Source organism: Aulonocara sp. 'chitande type north' Nkhata Bay, linkage group LG6 (assembly GCF_057382095.1).
Source record: "Aulonocara sp. 'chitande type north' Nkhata Bay isolate Kocher_YH1m ecotype deep benthic linkage group LG6, A_spYH_male_GT1.1, whole genome shotgun sequence".
In the NCBI taxonomy this organism is placed as follows: domain Eukaryota; kingdom Metazoa; phylum Chordata; class Actinopteri; order Cichliformes; family Cichlidae; genus Aulonocara; species Aulonocara sp. 'chitande type north' Nkhata Bay.
In genome coordinates this window covers 33,940,032-33,959,403 of record NC_141349.1, presented here as the reverse complement: position 1 = coordinate 33,959,403, position 19,372 = coordinate 33,940,032, and the positions used below count along the sequence as shown (strand labels likewise).

At 37.7% G+C, this 19,372-nt stretch overlaps 3 protein-coding genes across 3 annotated transcripts; all 3 read left to right on the top strand.

Moving 5' to 3' along the window:
• The first annotated feature begins 222 nt into the window (after positions 1-222).
• Positions 223-7,841, top strand: LOC147328233 (uncharacterized). The gene is made up of 6 exons (XM_086297658.1): positions 223-392; positions 494-823; positions 1,549-1,659; positions 1,762-1,800; positions 1,879-2,027; positions 6,721-7,841. Exons 1-6 carry the CDS (start codon positions 359-361, stop codon positions 7,135-7,137), a joined length of 1,080 nt encoding a protein of 359 aa, XP_086153784.1. The 5' UTR covers positions 223-358; the 3' UTR covers positions 7,138-7,841.
• A 698-nt stretch (positions 7,842-8,539) lies between these two features.
• On the top strand, positions 8,540-12,957 carry LOC147328232 (uncharacterized). Its single transcript, XM_086297657.1, has 4 exons — positions 8,540-8,645; positions 8,741-9,064; positions 10,618-10,763; positions 12,342-12,957. The coding sequence occupies exons 1-4, from the start codon at positions 8,579-8,581 to the stop codon at positions 12,675-12,677; spliced, it is 873 nt and encodes a 290-aa protein (XP_086153783.1). The 5' UTR covers positions 8,540-8,578; the 3' UTR covers positions 12,678-12,957.
• A 269-nt stretch (positions 12,958-13,226) lies between these two features.
• On the top strand, positions 13,227-19,041 carry LOC147328231 (uncharacterized). Its single transcript, XM_086297656.1, has 5 exons — positions 13,227-13,364; positions 17,130-17,429; positions 17,631-17,672; positions 17,825-17,932; positions 18,146-19,041. The coding sequence occupies exons 1-5, from the start codon at positions 13,325-13,327 to the stop codon at positions 18,445-18,447; spliced, it is 792 nt and encodes a 263-aa protein (XP_086153782.1). The 5' UTR covers positions 13,227-13,324; the 3' UTR covers positions 18,448-19,041.
• The last annotated feature ends 331 nt before the right edge of the window (positions 19,042-19,372 follow it).

Genomic DNA, 19,372 nt, shown 5'->3' with positions numbered 1-19,372 from the left:
ACAAGTCAGGTCAATTCACGCGAGAGGAGTGCAGCTGTGACACATCTGCGGAGGCGTGTTTGCCCCCCACTCGTCACAAACAAACGCTTCTCTGCACACCGTGACTGCTCTGTGCGCTTATAGTAAGCTCGCACCTTGTATTCTTTCGCAATCATTTGTATGTGACAGTGATTTCATTTACTTGGTAAATATTTTCGACTAGTTTACAGTTTTATCGCGATCGTGACTTACAATATAATTCAATTCATGTGCACAACCTCGTACAGTGGTGGAGCAAACTGAAAGAGTTTGACCAGTCGTAAATACCTGAAAGGACCACCAAGATAAGAACCACTGAGCTGGCAGTTTATCAGCCAAAATGAAGACCATCTATATCATCTGTCTTTTTTGCAGTAAGTGGCTTAGAAAAATTATATTAATGTAATTAATTAACGTATTAATGTTTTCTAACATTTGTTTAACTCCGGGATGCACTATATCTTGCCAATTTTAGCAGCTACGTTGGCAGATGGAAACAAGTTGATGAAGATAGAAGGATTTCAGGGCAGAAATGTCTCCTTCCAGTGCTCACACAGACTTGCATGGACGTATAATAAATACTTTTGCAAAGATCCATGTGGGAGCGAGAAAGACAGGCTGGCTACTGTAAAATCTGGTGGAAGAGCAGAGTCCGGGAGGATAACTCTGGTGGATTCTGGAGATGGATCCTTCACTGTGACCTTCAGTGATCTCCAGCTGTCAGACTCACATCAGAAATATTGGTGTGGAGTGGACAGGCCTGGTTTGGACACATACACTCAGATACAGCTCACAGTAAAGAAAGGTATGTCATCATTTTATTTCTTCTGAGTTTATTTTATCAGTACGCTTAATTTGAATTATGCATCTGCATTCTTACTTCAAAAGATAAGGAAAAAAAAAATACTCCACGTTTCTTATAGTTCTTTATTTCAGAAAAAAATTACTGCATATAAAAGCATAGCTTGTGAATTAAAATGCATTTTATAATCCGGTTTATAATCTGGTGGTTCCAAGTAATTTCCCCTCGTGGCTTGACTGGATCTTCTTGTTAAAAGATTCAAAAGATTTATTTCCCCTTTTTTTCTTCTCACGTGGTTTTATTGTATTTTTGGAGGCTCAGTGAAGAAAAACATCCAGTTCATAACATATTAGAAACATCAGAGCATTAAAACAATCAAATAGGTTTATTTTAACTTTTTGTTTTTCTTGTTCTAAGTCATCTCTCGATAAGCTATATTAATACAAAGTTGTTAAAACTAGCTTCTGGACACCTGAAGTGAATACATCTGTAAAATGCATCAATTCCTTTTTGCATCAGTATATTAAAAATTCCACTTATATATCCATGACATAAAACTTATTTTGCAGAAAACATCCCTAGATATATATAAAAAATAAAGGTATCTAAAAACAGTAATCTTATTGCGGAATTAAATTTTGAATGAAAAACTTTTACTTTTAGAATATATATATTGTATATTGATTAGTTAATAATAGTACCATAATTTGCCCCTTTCTCTTATACAGCTGTTGAAACTGAGACACCTGATGTTCCTACCACATGGACATATCAGAATACCAACACAACACAGTTAACAACTGGAACAGACACCATTAAGCCTACAAAACCTTCAATGGGTATAAAAACAATGTATTACAAATTATTGATTTACAGTCCTTACAAATATAAATTCTGGATACATTTTACATAAAGAAGTAATATTGAGTCCTGTTTTGCAGAATCATTCTCCACTAAAGAACAACCTAAAATCAGCACAGGTGAGTTTCCACTTGAGGATGTGATTGGTGTATAAGTTACTGATGAATAAGATGATTCTATAATCTTGTTTTCATCAGGCACCATTGTGTATGCTGCAGTCGGGGGCATTGCTATGGCATGTCTCCTGATGCTGACAGTATGCTTCAGGAAGTACAGAAAAACCTCAAAACCTCAACTACAAGTTTGCTTCAACAACACAGATGTCAGCAGTGCGCATCAACAAGAGGTATGAGATGGAAAATTGGAGATCACACTATCAGGAGGTTCATTCCCTCCTAGAGATCAGTGATTGCCTTAGACAGCAAATTAAATAAAGTAGAATATGATTGGGGTTTTTTTTTTTATACATCAAATGTAAGTATGTGACGAGGGGTTTTCCAAAAGTCATTTCTCATTTTTTTATATTGTGGAATTTTTCAATGGGGATGTGTTAAAACCACAGTGTTACATTAGTGTTGTGCTAAAGGAATGGTTTGACATTTTAAGTAAAATGCTTCTTCCCCTTACAATTGAAAAGTCAAAAGTCATATTGTGTATAGCTCTGGTGATAAATCTGGGTCAACTAAAAAGGTATTCTTGCAAAGTAACAGATACTGGCACTGGAAGTCACTCCTGTTTCAGAAGCACACACTCACTGACACCATTAGATGCAAAGATAAGTTCTACTGTCTTCCTGTTAAAAGTAGCAAGATAAAAATACTAACCTTCAAGCAACATGATGGTTAACTAAGCACAATTAAGAAAGTGAGAAGGGGGAGAGATAGTCTGGCTATGTCTGGTGATCTGGTACACAGAGAAACTGAATTCTGCATTCAAGTGTCTCAGAAGTACACTGACTAACATTTTACATTTCTGTTTAATTTGTAGTGAATTACATTTAAAGAAGAACACAGAGGCCTTTTTGAGTAGAAAACTCATACACTACCAGTCAAAAGTTTGGACACACCTTCTCATTTAATGATTTTTCTGTATTTTTACTACTTTCTACATTGTAGATACATACTGAAGACATCAAATGTATGAATTTATGGATATTTGCAGCAAAGAAAAAATATAAATAACTCAAAAAATGTCTTATATTTTAGATTCCTGAAAGTAGCCAGCCTTTGCTTTGTAACAGCTCTGCACACCTTTCTCTCAGTGAGCTTCATGATGTAGTCACCTTTTCCTTCTTAATGGCATTGGGACCATTGTGTTGTGCAGAAGTCAGGTTGGTGCACAGCTGACAGCCCTATTTAAAAACTGTTAGAATTCATATTATGGCAAGAATCAATCAGCTAAGTAAAGAGAAATGACAGTCCCTAACCCATCATTATTTTAAGAACTGAAGGTCAGTCAGTCCAGAAAATTGCAAAAAAAAAAAAAAAAAAGGGCTAACTGGCTCAAATGAGGACTGCCCCAGGAAAGAAAGACAAAGAATCACATCTGCTGCTTAGGATAAATTGATCTGAGTCACCAGCCTCAAAAATTGCAATTTAACCACACCTCAGATTGGAGCCCAGATCAATGTTCCAGTAGCAGATATTCCTCTACATCAGGGCTGCCCAATCCCAGTCCTCGAGAGCTACTATCCTGCAGCTTTTAGATGCATCCCTACTCCAACACAGCTGAATCAAATGAATGGCTTGTTATCAGGCCTTTGCCAAACACGATGGCATGCTGAAGAGGTAATCAAACCATTTGATTCAGCTGTGTTGGAGTAGGGATGCATCTAAAAGCTGTAGGACGGTAGCTCTCGAGGACCGGGATTGGGCACCCCTGCTCTACATCAACTGTTCAGAGGAGACTGTGCGAATCCGACCTTTATGGTCAAATAGCTTCTAAGAAACCACTACTAAGGAAAAGCAACAAGCAGAAGAGACTTGCTTGGGCCAAGAAACACAAGGAATTGGACCAGTTGAAATCTGTATTTTGGTCTTATGAGTCCAAATGTGAGATCTTTGCTTCCACCCACCATGCAGAAAAGGTGAACTGATGGTCTCTACATGCATGGTTCCCACCGTGAAGCACAGAGGAGGTGGCATGATGGTGTGCTGGTGCTTTGCTGGTGACACTGTTGGGGATTTATTCAAAATTGAAGACACACTGAACCAATATGAGTACCACAACATCGTGCAGCAACATGCTATCCCATCTGGTTTGCGTTTAGTTGGACTGTCATGTGTAATTCAACAGGACAATGACGCCAAACACGCCTCCAGGCTGTGAAGGGCTATTTGACCAAGAAGTATTGTGACAACTAACAACGAGTCTTTCACATCACTGTGGAGGAAATTCAGTCACTTTAGGAAAGCTTTTTAAGTAGGGCTGAACGATATATCGCATTTGCGATAATATCGAGACATGATCAAGTGCAATTTTCTAACCGCAAAGGCTGCGATTATACTCTGGACATGTCCAAATTCATGGGCTGCATCCTCCTGAGGCCGCATTTGTAGACTGATTACGTCACAGCGACGCGCCGAAGGCTGTCCAAATTACTACCATATCCCAGAATTCATAGCGCGGCCCAGCCAAACTCCAGTTTCCAACAATGGCGGCCGCTACTAAGTTTTAAAATTACTCATACTAATCTTTCAGGGTCACAAAATAAACTTTTAAAATATTTTCAGGCGAGAAAGTAGTTGTGTAAACATCAAATATCTGCTCGGTTTATCAAGATATCCCATATTTGCAAAAGTGCTTCGACGTTTTCAGAGGCGTCTGCTACCCACCAGCTCGACAGCTAGCCGGGAGCTCGAGGGTTACTGATGCGGCCGAGAACGGCACAACTCCCGGCACATCATTTTCAGATCACCGCGGAGTTTCGCTGCTCGGGTTAAACGTAATATATAAGTCACTTAGACAACCTAAAAATGTTATTGTTGGGCTTTTTTCAGTGTTTTGTTTGTTCGTGAGTAAATCGGTTTGGCTGAGATTAAAGTTATTAGATTAGATAAAATAAAACTTTATTAATCCCCCGGGTGGGTTCCTCCTTGGTTTTCACACAGCTGACTAAACGTCAAACAGAAAACTTATTAAACAGAAGTATGAGACAGTCGAAAATTTACGCCAGTGTCTGGTTATATTTTAGATAGCAAGAAGCAGACGGCCGAGTTTATTAAACTCCACCGAGACAGCGGTGATGCTAATCAGAACTAGACCGTCCAATTTCACGCCTTTAAATTTTAAAGGCGTGTTTGTGTGTGTGTTTATACAATTGCTATTATGTTTGCACTTTATGTGTAATGTTACTGACTGCAGAGATCAGTAAGATGTGTGTATTTTTTATTTATTAGTTTTATTTATTTAATATTATTTTTTAATTGAATGACTGTCTAGTAGTTCACAGATGTCGAAAAACTGAGTGTGGTAAAGCCACTGATTTTTTTATGTATATTTCTGCAATCTGCACATTGTACTGACTTTCATTTTAATGTTTACACCAGGGTTCCTTGTCAGCACTTTATGCTCAGATGTTTGTAAGCTAAAAATAAACTATTGTGTATGTTCAAATATACTGTTGTGATTGAAGAAGTTAAATAAAAATGTCAGTCATCAATTCATGCATCACCTCATGTCATCATAACAGAGGTCTGTCTTCCAGGAAAGAACAGTTTAAAATTAATGTAATATAGTATTGGCCATACTATATGATGTATTGCTTGTCTTTGTTTAATAATACAGAAGACAAAGACCTTAAAAAATAATCGCATATCGCATCGCAATCGCAATATTGGGGCAAAAAAATCGCAATTAGATTATTTTCCATAATCGTTCAGCCCTATTTTTAAGCCTGATCGCCTATTTAAGGTCATACAAAAGCATCTTTAAGTCTGGTCTTTGATTGGACCTAGTCTTTGACTCCCAACACCCTCTGGAACACAAACTCTCAAAACATGTGGTTAACCAGACTGGGCTTTCATCAAATCAGCAAAGATGCACAGGAAAAAAGGTCAGACACCAACTAGGGAGAATCAGGACAAACAGAACAATATTGCCATTTTTCTGCATAATCCATCATACAAAATGTAATCAAATGGAAAAGTCTCTTTTTAAAACTTGTTTTATTAGTTTTAATCTTTTAACTTTATGCATCAAGCAAAAATTTAATTATATGCAACATTCTCTGACTGGAAGAAATTTGTTTAACATTTAAACCTATTTTCTGCACATTCCAGCACATAAAATATTTTATTGTGTGTTTACACTCACTCTTTCAAATAGATGCAAGTGAAACACAGCAGAAAATAAATAAAATCAAAGACTAGCGGTCCTGTTGTTCTATTTTCACCTGTAAAGCAGGAGTGGGGTAGGCGGAGGTTTGCCCTGGTGCAGGTGTGCCGCAGCGGTCAGTTGAAGAATCCACGAGTTTCTCTGTGAATTTCCCATTAGCCTACTTTTCCTTGGCAGACAGGCTCTATTTAAGTGTTTTCTTTATCAAACAGGTCTGGACGTTAGCAATTCTAGGTGTGTAGTGAAATTGAACTCAGCTTTTCAAAAACAGGTTAATTAATTACTTGATGATTTAACAAGAGGATGCATTTACTTTTTCACAAAGGGCCAGAAAGATTTGGATTACTTATTTTTCCTTAATAAACATTTTTAATGCATTTTGTATTTACTCCAGTTCTCTTTAAATAATAAACAAAAATGTATTTGATGCTCTGAAACATTTAAGTGTAAGAAATATGCAAAAAACTGAGAAATCAGGAATAGGGGAAATACATTTTGATGGCACCGTGCATGCCTCTATCCTTACTGTAGAAAGATTTAGATTTATACATTTTTGTCTAATTCACATAGTAATTACTCAGCTAATAAGTAATGCTATTCAATGCCATGTGAGTAAAATAAAATAAAATAAATATTTTGAACATATAAGAAAATTCTGATTTATTTATTTATGTTTGTTTTTTTTATTTTTGTCTGTTTTCAAGGGAGCAGAGCATCTTCAGAAGTTACCTGGGCGTTCCTCTATTCATACACACCATCAAAGACTGGATCCACCAGCAACTGAACCAACAGAAACGACATCTAGCCTACACCTTCATATCTATGAGAACATATCCGTGTCCAAACTTGCTGCAGCTTCAGAACATCCACCCGCAGAGCATCAAAATGACCACGATAATAACTCTGGGATCTACATAAATCCTTTGCCAGATGTAATATCTGAAAGAACAGGTGTTAGCAAGTGTAGGAAACACAGAGATAAACCTTTGACATCCAAAAATACAACGAGCGGTACTAATAGTGCATCTCCTTGTGTCTCCAGAGCTCCCTGTGAATCCACCGAAGAGAAGCCCAGAACACTTTGGTTTGGTTTAGATTTATCAGGAGTAAATCAGAGTTGATCTCAAAGATAGAATGTATATATTTTCTGACAGTTATAAGCAAAACCTATTTCCATCATTATAAGCTTTTACACTAAATGGTGCTGTTAAGTGTTTTGATTACACATGTGGTTTAATATGTGTCTTAATCAAATTTACCTTACACTGGAGAAAAAAATGTGTGTGAACTACCATTTGACACTGTTAATATTTCTAGGTAAGTTCAGGGGAAGTGCTGGACTACATCCCTAGTGAATGAATACATTTAGCAGCTAGACTGCGTATTTGCCTTTGGTGTGAGTTTGTAGTAAAAGTGATTTGCACTTTTTCACTTAGTTAGTTGTAGTAATGATGTAGTTCTGCATTTGTGATACATGTAGTGTATTTTGAGGTTGATGCTTATCTGGAAGTATTTTGTGGGAGGGTAGTTTCAGTAGCTCCCTTTAAAAAAAAAAAAAAAAAAAATAGAGGTCACCACAGGAAACGCATGTATTCCGATGACTCCTAGTGGTCATGTGAATAAAGACACATTGGCAGTGAGGGCTGATATAAATAACCAAATATGAACTTCCTGTACCTTACTACAAAAAAATCATATTTTTGTAATATAATGTCACACTGATGCCTAGCTTTCAATGCAGCAAAAAAAAAAAAAGCTCTTTCAAGATGGCGTAATTTATTTGTCAAAAAGACAGTGACTTGTTGACAGTACATCTAACATAAAAACAAAGACAAAATTAATAATTTCCAACTGGAAATAAGCCATGAAGCAGTTTCAAAAAGATGCAGCAGAGAGAAACAAACAAAAATGTTGAACCCTCTAAGCTTTTTGTTTAATGCTTTCTATAAATAATAGTTTCATGTATTTTGTCTAATATTAAAAAACTAAATCTTCTACTTAAATGTCTGCTTGGCAAACCTAGTTGGCCAACCAAGTCTTGTTAATCATGCCTGTTAACATGCAAATACCCCTAATTAATACGAATACTTAATAAATGCTATATTAGACCTCAAGAGTGTTTGTTGTTTGTTTGTTTGTTTGTTTGTTTTGTTTTGTTTGTTTGTTTGTTTTTTGGGGGGGGGGGGTTGACTTGGGAGTAACAGGCTATATGGAAAATTTTTCCAAGAACCTACCAAATTTTAGTCCAACATTAGTTTCTTTTACCATCTCTATGAAAAATATAAAATCTCTCTACCTGCTTAATGCTGAAGAAAGTTCGACAGTCACTAAACGTGCTGAATAACTGGTGCACAGTTGGTTTATTATAAAAAATGAAACCGCTTCCTGCAGTGGTTGAATGTTATGGGTGTACAGTTTTTTACATGAAAGAGGAAGAGTTTCAAAGCCATAACCATGAAAGCACCTGACTGAACACAGGGAGACAATCATTAGTCCAGGTTGTTACCATCTTCAGTGGCTGAGGGGAGAACCTGACTCTGGCCTGAAGGTAAATTAGAAGTAATGGGAACCATCTTAGACTCATGGAGAATAACTACAGCTGTCATTATTACTATACTACACATCCAAGGTGAGTTTTATAGTATTTAGATTTAAAACCTAGTACTAGACTGCTTATTACAAAAATAATTAAAATGTGCAACTAACACCAATGTTTTATGACAGCAGTAATCAGCACCAAAACCACAGTTTTTTCTGGTGTGGAAGGTGAGAGTTTTGTCTTCAGATGTGAATATCCAAATGGCCTGACGGAGAATTTGAAGTACCTGTGCCGTATTGATGAATGCTCCAGTTACTTGATAATGACAGACAAACATAACCGGTGGGAGACCAAAGGACGCTTCTCCATGTACGACAACACCACTGGAAGCTTCTTCATTGTCAAGGTGGATAAACTGAGGTTAAATGACAGTGGGACGTATCAGTGTGGAGTGGATATCAGCCTCCAACCTGATTATCACAGCGCCATAAAACTGAATGTTTCCCAAGGTATAGTATAAATATTTACACCACAGTTCTCAGTTGGCTGGCTAAATATGGTCTCCAGTTATGCATATTTCAACTACTCAGAGCAGACTGGTTTCTGGTTAGTGGGAATTGTCCCATAGGACAACCACAACTGATCAAATCAAATCAAATCAAATCACTTTTATTGTCACATCACATCAACTGAGATGATATAAGTAAGTTAGATAAGTTAACTAAGGCTAAAAAATAGAAGGTATATGTGCTGTTCAGCAAGGTGATGAATTCACAGGAATAAAATATTATAGCTCTTATGAATTCTGTTTGTGACCCCAAAAATAATAGGCCATAAATGACATTCATGAGAAATCAGTCGTACTAATTCCATGTTCTGCTTTCATGAGGTTTCTGTTTCTGTAAAGATGTACAGTGGAGTCGAAAAGTTGGACTTACTTTTTATTTTAACTTTATCTTTTAAAATATTTCTATGTAAATGTGAAAATATCTTGAAAAGCTTTAAAGTACACACTTATAAATTAATTTTGTATAATTAACTGACCAAAAGCAAATTTGTGTTATTGATTGTGTTATTGCTTTGTTACAAAAGGTCAGATTCAGTTATCTCCTTTTCATGTAAACAACATTCAAGCAATATTCAAGTGTATTTAAGGACATTTTTTCCCCCGTTTAAGCATTAGTGTAGTTTAACGTTCATAGTTTCATAAGTGAAACTCAGAACATAAGGGACTTTCTCGTCAATTGACTGGAGGTTTCTTCTGAGGAAGCAAACAAGACTAAATCATTTGGGTAACATACCAGTATTTCACAGACATGATCGGAAAGGAAGCCATGTCTGCTGCTGAAAGTTTGAGACTTCTGGCCTGAACAGCCAAAATAAATGGAAGCGTTTATGAAGATAAAAAAGGAAAAGAGCGATGCAGCAGCATATCAGACCAACAGCGAAACAGGGTGGTTAGAGGCTATTTTGGGCTTGAACACGTGCACAGAATCAATTTCACTCTTAGCAAGGAGAAGTGGTACTTCAGTCTCATGAAAACTTTTCCACCCAGTAGTTTACATGCTTGCAAAGAAAAAGTCACGCTGCAGTAACATATTTAGCAATTTGAAAAAGAAAAGCATTTTTAAAAATTGAATAAGAATTCAATTAGAATTTTCAATGCATTTTCCAAGGGTTGGAGGGCCAGAGACTAAATCCCAGCCACTATAGGGTGGCCTTAAGCACACCCTGAACAGGCTGCCAATCGTATGCAGGCCTAACACATAGAGAGAGACAACCACTCACACTATGGGGCAATTTAAAATCACAAATTAACCAAACCTCATTAGTTGCATGTCTTTGGACTGTGGGAGGAAGTCGGGGTACCTCTGTGCATACTTTCATTTTATTTGCTCATTTATAAATTCCTCTTTTTGTATTTTCATTTTCCTGTAAAAGTAATACCAGCCAATAGTGAAGACACAATAGAGAGTAAGTGATGTGTTTGATGTGTTTGTGTGCGCGTGTATTTTCATCTGTTTTATTAGCACTGAGATTTGTATTTGTGTAAATGTTCCAGCATATGAACCTCAGCTGTTGTTCCACCTGCCGCTGGTCCTGACTGCTGTTATGTGCGTGGCAGCACTCATGTTTGTGTGTCTGTTCACATTATGTCTTCTACTGGTTCTGAAACACAGAAGATCAATCCCACCGCAGAATAAAGAGGTTTGTCCACCACAGACACTTTTAGATATGCTAGCAGTATAAGCAACAGCAAAGTGGTTCAACACTGTACATTTGAAGTTTCTCATTATTAGTCAGTAACATTTATGAAATGTGAAACATTCATGAAACCTAAGGTTATATCGCAATAACAGGTCAAAATGTGAAGAGGATGTCAGTGATGAGTCATAAAGGTAGAACATAACATGTCATAAGCTTACTCTGGAAAAACACACCTTCAGAAAGGAAATAATAGTAAAATCACTGCATGGAGTTGACAGGCTCACAAAATACCTTTACCTGGCAAATGTTTTCTGATAACTATTTTCCTAAAGCTAATGTAAGCTGTGTGTTAGCAGAGATACCTACAAAAACAATAACATTGCTGACAAGTTCTCTGCTGTAATAACACAAATAAAAACACTTTGACCAACATAGCAAAAAGTATACAGTAATCTAAAGTTCACTTATCCCCTTAACATCTAGTTTGATACATACAGTTGAGACTTATACAGCATCAGTCTGATTTGAAGATGAATAAATACATTTTAGCAATAAACTGCAATATAAGACAAATTAAAACTCATATATGCATTTGTTTTACATTGGATTGAATTATTTCATGGTTCAGGCTTTAAAGTCTTATCATGTTTATCTTATGAGTAGCAAAATGATTCCCACAAACAGTGTGAGTGAGTGTCACGATCACACATGCATTGTGTCTTAATGCTCATGCCCACTTCTCTGGCCTGATAAAAGGTCTGGATTTTTAGTTTGGAAGCTTTAAAAGTTTCGTTTTTTGTTACAATATGTCCCACCATCTCCACTACTTCTTTGGACATGTTTTCAGATTAGTGGTAGCCGAAGGAATTGACATGGAGGTATGTTCACAAAATACACTGGAGAATGATATGCTTGTTAGCCCTGTAGTGTAGTTGAAATCTGTGTGTAATTACTCGTGTGATGACTTCTTTAATTTTCCAAGTCTCTGCTTTGATTAAAAACTGGTAGTTTTTGAAGATGTATTTATTTCCAATGAACCCTTCCTCTAAGGCAGAGGTTCTCAAACTGTGGGCTGTGCCCCCACTGGGGCATAAACAGAAGTGGTGACTTTCCATAGAGTATAAAACCATTTTGATGCTTGTTCATTAAAAACCTTTTTTTACCACTTATCTATTTTATTTTTCAATAATGTATTTAAAATAAATTAATTAATTGAAAAGGACCAGAGTTGAGGATGAGGTTGATGACCAACAAACTGACTATCGTCCTCACTTTTCCCTTACAAAACATGTGGGAGAATCTTTGGCAGCTGTCACTTGAATGTAATGTGTGGTTTGTCTGCTCTGGCCTACTGAATCTTTTTTTAAAGAAGGCTCTGTAGAAAAGGCTCGTTCTAAGCTAACAAAAATACAATCATAAATAGTTACAGGTGATGAATCAAAATCTATATACTCCATGTATGTCTATAGATACACAATAGTGTTGTAATGTGTAATTTGACTGCAGAAAATGCCACATTGTTTACTCAGCACAAAGAAAACATGATCTCACTCTAAGTGTTCTTCTGGTATCTTGCAGATAACGTCTGACTATGAGACTATGATGCCAGGTCTAAAAGCTGAGCCTCAATGTTGCTGCAGCTGTTCAGCCCCAAACTGCGGTGATCCTTCATCTTTACCATTACCACCACCACCTGACCTCTGCTCCAGCTTCCTACCAAAGCATCGGGAGTCTGCTCTCTCATTCGGCGTTGGTGAATATGTTGATGTGGATGTACTAGGAAATATCTGCCAGTACCAACATCTGGATCTCAGCCAGTTAGAAGAGCATGTCTATCACAGTCTTCATGTACATAGTTGTCCTAAACATGAACCTATTAAAGACGAGATGAACTGTTTAAATGTCAAAAGATAATTCTGGGCTAATCATACCTTAAGTCTTAGTAGTGTGGTTTCAATCAGCCTCTCACAAAAAGTACTAGTGATATAGAGTAGCTTGGTAAATCTGTAATTAATAATTCAACTAATGAAATCAAATGACCAATCCTGATCCAGATCCTGATTTAATATATTAGTTTTATCCTTTTACAGTGTTTGAATGACAGAAAGAGCTGAGTAACTCAAAACTTTTGGATCTTTATGCAATTTCTTTAAGTGTATATTTTTGTTTTGTTTAAATGGCAAAAAGAAAAAAGAAAAACAAAAAAATCTGAGTGGATGGTTTAAGCAGTGTCACTGTGCTCTACAATTTTTATAATATTTACCAAAATAAACAAACAGGTTTATATCTGAAGTTTTTCTTGTAGTTATTATTTACTGACCTGTTACCTCTTGATTACTCATTGTGAGAAAAGCGCATGGGAGGGACATGCTGATGGTCATGGTTTTTGGGGAGAGAATCAGACAGAGGAAACTGATGAAAGACAGGAAGTGAAAGGAAAAAGAGGAACCCGTGAAGAAAAGCAGACTTGGTATTCATTTAGAAAGACTCGCAAGGGCAAAGAATCAGGGTGGTTAAAGTAAAGCCCAAGGACGGTAACAAAAAGAAACCTTACGTGAAGCATGGAGATGACTGTGATCTTTGTGATATTTCTTTTGGAAGGTAAGTTTACTGTCCTCTTTTAACTGATCCTTTTACAAAAACCTTTGCACATTTCATGGGAAATGCCTCATTTGCGTATTTAAACACAAATTTTGCGTAACAAAAATAATTATCAAAGTAGGATTGAGCGATAGTGAGAAACATCATCAAGAAATTCAAAGAGAGTCAAGCAGTACAGAATAATCCTGGCAGACACAAGAAAAGAAATCTTTCAAAGACTTCAAAACGAAAAGAGATGTGGCTAAAGACCTGAAAACAACTGCCAAGAAATTAGTGAATAACTAAGTTGGGAACTGTAGTTTCAAAGAAGACAATCACTGCAAGGTTGCAGAACAAGAAATATCTTGATGCATGCTCAATCATCCAGGTAAGTAAATCCCCAAGAGTTGATTCTGTTCCTCTGGACGTAGTGTTTTCAATGGGAGAAACATTTGACTTCTTCAGTCTCAGTTGACTGCAGGTTTCCCCAATCTTATAAACAGTACATTTGCATTATGACTGAAACTAACACCACTGAAGGAACAATGGGCTGGGAGGTCAGTTCCTTGATGATCTCGGGATGATCTGGCTCTAGAGTTGGCAGTTTGTCTTCTAATCGGAAGGTCGCCGGTTCGAGCCCTGGCTCCAACAGTCTCAGTTGTTGTGTCCTTGGGCAAGACACTTCACCCGTTGCCTACTGGTGGTGGTCAGAGGGCCCGGTGGCGCCAGTGTCCGGCAGCCTCGCCTCTGTCAGTGCGCCCCAGGGCAGCTGTGGCTACAATGTAGCTTGCCATCACCAGTGTGAATGACTGAATGTAGTGTAAAGTGCTTTGTGGCCCTTAGGGATTAAGTAAAGTGCTATACAAATACAGACCATTTATCATTTTACCATTTAATATGGAAATTCTCATGACCATTGATCAAAGATGACTGATCAAAGCACATTGGTCAAAGGCCACTAATCAAAGACCCTCTCTCTGAATGAGTACCATTCAGAGAGAGTTGGGGAATGGCTACAATCACAGCATTGTAAGATGGCGAAAGATGTACCCTTTGCTATCCTACCCTGGAATACCATGAAGTCATTGGTTCACGTATGTGGATGACACCTGGGTGAAAATCAAATCTCAGGATGTTCCACAATTCACGGATCACATTAACTTGGTGGACCAACACATCAAATTGACCAGGGAGGACATGAAAAGTAGCAGGTTAGCCTTCTTAGACTGTGAGATTTCCATCACTAACGGGGGATATCTAAAAGCTGATGTGTACCGTAAACCTACGCACAAGGATTAGTATTTAAGATTTGACTCTCATCATCCACTGGAGCATAAACTGGGTGTCATCAGGACGCTACAACATAGAGCGAATACCACAGCGGCCAGGGAAGCAGAATCACATCAAGAAGGCCCTGAGTAAATGTGGTTATCCCAGCTGGACATTTGTAAAAGCTGAGAAGGCACCTAAAGAAAGTCGATCCAAGAGAGAAGGACAACAGCTGAGATGCATTTTTTCTAAACACGTGTCTCTGTGGATTTTAAACCTTTTAAACCCAAAACACGCTTCACCAAAAATTGGAGAAACAGAGTAAAATAGTGTACGCTGTCAAGTGCCAGGAGTATTCCCAGGATTTATACATTGGGGAAACCAAACAACCTCTGGTGAAGCGGATGGCACAACACAGAATAGCTACCTTGTCAGGCCAGGACTCTGCAGTCTATTTACACCTACAGGCCAGTGGACACTCTTTCAATGATGAGGATGTACACATCCTGGACAGGGAGGAACGCTGGTTTGAGTGCAGAGTCAAGGAGGCCATTTACGTGAAAAGGGAAAGACCATCTCTGAATCGAGGAGGTGGCCTAAGGGTGCATCTTTCACCATCTTACAATGCTGTGATTGCAGCCATTCCCCAACTCTCTGTGAATGGTCCTCATGGCCTTTGATCAGTGGGCTTTGATCAATGGTCATGAGAATTTGCATATTAATGATCAAGGAACTGACCTCCCAGCCCTTTGTTCATTCAGTGGACTAGTTTCAGTCATTATGCAAATGTACTGTTTAAAAGATTGGGGAAACCTGCAGTCAGACTGAAGAAGTTACTTTTTTTAGTGATGAAACTTTTCGCCCACTGAAAATGTTACATCCAGATGAATCAACTTTTTGGGAGAAAAAGAAATACTAAAATTCTGCAAAAGACACATCTTCAAGACTGGAGTATGCCACGGATAACCTGGAAAACCATTATGCATACTGTAAGTGTGTCCTTTGGTCAGATGAGACAAAACTGGAGTTCTTTGGCCACAGACGCGCTGCTTATGTTTGGCAGAAAATGGGAGAGGCATACAATCCAAAGCCATCCTCACAGTGAGTATTATGCTGTGGGGATGCTTCAGTGTCTCTTAAATTGGGAATTTCATCAAGGTGGAATAAATCATGAGGAAAGAAGGAAGATTTGAAGATTGTTAAATAAAACCTCAAGCAGTCAGCATTAAAACTGGGTATTGGCTGTTGATTTGTGTTCAAACACATCAACAACCAAAAATAATCATATGTCACTTCTGCTGAAGAACTTCCTCCAGAAGATTAAATTGAAGGTTGTTGACTAGCCTGCACAAAGCCCTGATTTGAATCACATTGAAAGGCTGGGGGGTGACCAACGTCCATAAGAAATATTAAATCTGGAGGTTAAATCTGGAGGAATTTGAGAGATTTCCCAAAGAAAAATAGCTGGAATTGCTCAACATAAGACTTATTGAAAACTACAAAAAAAAAGACTGCAGGCCTTTATCCAGCAAATAAACAACTGACTATTCACATCCATCCATCCATCCATCCATCCATCAATTCGCTACCGCTTCTCCTTTTCAGGGTCGCGGGGGGTGCTGGAGCCAATCCCAGCTGTCATAGGGCGAGAGGCGGGGTACACCCTGGACAGGTTGCCAGTCTGTCGCAGGGCTAACACACAAAGACAGACAACCATTCATACTCACATTCACTCGCACATTCACACCTAGTGGCAATTTGGATTATCCAATTAACCTATCCCCACAAACTGCATGTCTTTGGACGGTGGGAGGAAGCCGGAGTATCCTCCCACCGACTATTCACATCATAGTGGCTAATAGTTTTGATTAAAAACTGTTCGTTTTTGGTTTGATTAAATAAGTTGTTTAATGAGTGCAAAGACCAAAAACATGTAAGCATAGCATCTAGAATAAAACTATGTTGATGTTTGAAAAAACAAACAAACCCCAAAACCAAAAATAAGCTCCTTGCTTATTTTTGTACGTAAGCAAAATACTGAATATTAAACTATATTTGCACATAATACTAAAAAAGGCTAATGATTAATGCAATGAAATATGAAAGTTTTCTTTTAACTGTATTTGGTATTATAGACATGGACTCTGTGCTGCTGGGAAGTAAAAAGGATTATATATTATATCAAATGTAATGAATCATTTTTTTCCACACTTGGTTCTGTATGATGCGTAAGAGAGGGCATATTCATAATATGGTTATCTCAGAAACAGAAAGCTCTGTCTTTTAGCTAAGAAGAGCTGCCTACCAACTATTCTTATTTTGTTTTTCTGCAACAGCCAATTCAACGTATGCTGGCTGAAAGGCGGTAGTCCTAAAGAGAAGACAGCAAAAATGGCTTCAGATAGTGGATGAACTACAGATAATACAGAGTATAGTTCAAATATATACTTCTGATTATAAACCACAACATGATCTGACTGTTGGTGCTCTGTGTGTGTGCGCGTGTGTTTTTTCTAGGATTATGGGAGACTAAAGCTATTTCAGTAACAGGAAACAAGGGCAGCTCTATCACAGTAACCTGCTCTCACTCCAACGCCTACTCCAACGTCAAATATTTCTGCAAAGGACAATGCACATATCAAGACATCCTCATAAGCAGCACTACCATTTCAAATAAAAAATACAAAATTGAAGATAAAGGAAATACATTCAGTGTCACTATCTCTGACCTGAAAGAAGATGACTCTGGAACTTACTGGTGTGGAATTGAACGAGTTGGTTTGGACACATATAATCAAGTAATCCTTACAGTTTTAGGTGAGTTGATTATATTCTGTACGTAAAGCTTTCATTATGTTATCTGTTCTGACTTTCAAATTTCTTGTCATTGACAATAGTATTTCACAACAGGGTCTCAGATTGTGTTTTCTGCACCAGACAGTGAAAAAAAACTGAAACACTAGCTCAGCAGAGCTGAGGCAAAATTAACTTACTTCACTTCCTGTTATTTGTGCACAGCTAACCAAGATAAGGCAGCCTATACACATGCTTCTCTTTCTGGTAAGGAAATGGCTGTGTGTGTGTGTGTGTGTGTGTGTGTGTGTGTGTGTGTGTGTGTGTGTGTGTGTGTGTGTGTGTGTGTGTGTACATATATCTGATAAAGTCCAGTGTGATATATTGTTGCTGATTTATAAGACCTATAACGTTTTCAGAGACGGTGGTGTATACTGGAGTAACTCTCGGTGTGGTGGTGCTAGTGCTGGGCGTGGGACTTCTGATTTTCTTCAGACATCGAAACAGCAACATCAATGCATCATCTGGTATAAAAAATTAACAAACTTTTATTTGCGTAGCTTCAAAATACTAATTTAACAGCCGTTTCAAACACCACAGTTGTTGTCACTGGCTGATTAATTCAATAATGTGGAACTACATAACTAACTATTCTCAGGAAGTCAAAGTCGAGTAAGGATGAGGGTAGTTTTGATATCAGAGGAATGACTGATTGCTGGTTCGTCTTTACCTCTTTACAGGACAGTACTATGACCTGGTGTTCAGGTCCTGTCAAAAACAAGATGCCTGCAATGACAAGAATGCCTCTCCATCCAAGGAGGATCAAGAAACAGATGGTGGAACTAAGAGCGCCAATCAGCATCAAGATACATCAGAGCCTCAGAAGGACTCAGGCAATCTCATCTACACGACTGTTACCTTCACAAATCAAACAGAGTCCAGCATGGCTGCACCCGACTGTGTAGCGTCTATAAAATCATCCTCTAAGCCAAAATCATCAGAAGAATCTACAATCTATAGCAACATCTCAACTCAATGCTGATGTTAGACAAAGTATTTCTACTGGAACATTTCACTTCTTGATTATAACATGTATTTTCTTCTTGTGATTTAAATATTTTAAAAATCCAGCTCCAAGTTGTTATTTAACTTCATATCAGGCATAATGTGTAATGTGAAAATTATATACATAGCAAACAATACATAGATTTTTTCAGACTCTGTTTTTCTATTGTATACATGCTTATTTATATGAGACTGAAACTGAGAAAGTGATATGAGCAAAGAAAGAGGTTGTGGGTTCATTCGCATGTGTCTAACGTAGCTTTGTTTTGATTAAGGTCCCTAGAATAGGATCAAAGCCCTAATTTGAATTTTGACTTGGTGACCTGAAACCTGATGGATTGAAACCAAAGTTTAAAAAAAGACCATTCAGACTCAGACCATTTACCATTTGACTGTGCAGTGAGTGTTGAGCACTGAGCACAACACATCTCTTTTTCCAATGATTTAAAACAGGTTTATTGTGTCTAAAATCTTGTTTAAATAAAATCTCTGAAAATAAACAGTTCAAGTATTTCATAAACAACTCAAATTCTGCACATTTGTTTCCTCTTTGAAGATGACTGAGCAGTAGCAACAATTTTGCAAGCCTTTTTGACAGAGCTGTGATTGGGTAAGACAACTAGACCCATCAGTCACCAGAAGGTCTTTTGTAAGTAAGAAACTGTTTGAAGGAAAGCAGAGTTATACTTTGAGTCTGAATACAAAACACACAGATGATATGTGTGCCCCCAGAACCTACTTGTCAATTGTTTCTTTAGTGTTTAGTGTTGTTCTGTATGTAAATACAAATGGACTGCAGTTTGCTGAGAACCTTGTCAGTTTGCCTCTTGCCCTGTGAGAGCTGGAAGGGGCTCCAGGCTGCAAACCATTTTAGAACATTTAAGCTTGTTCTCTACTAGTGA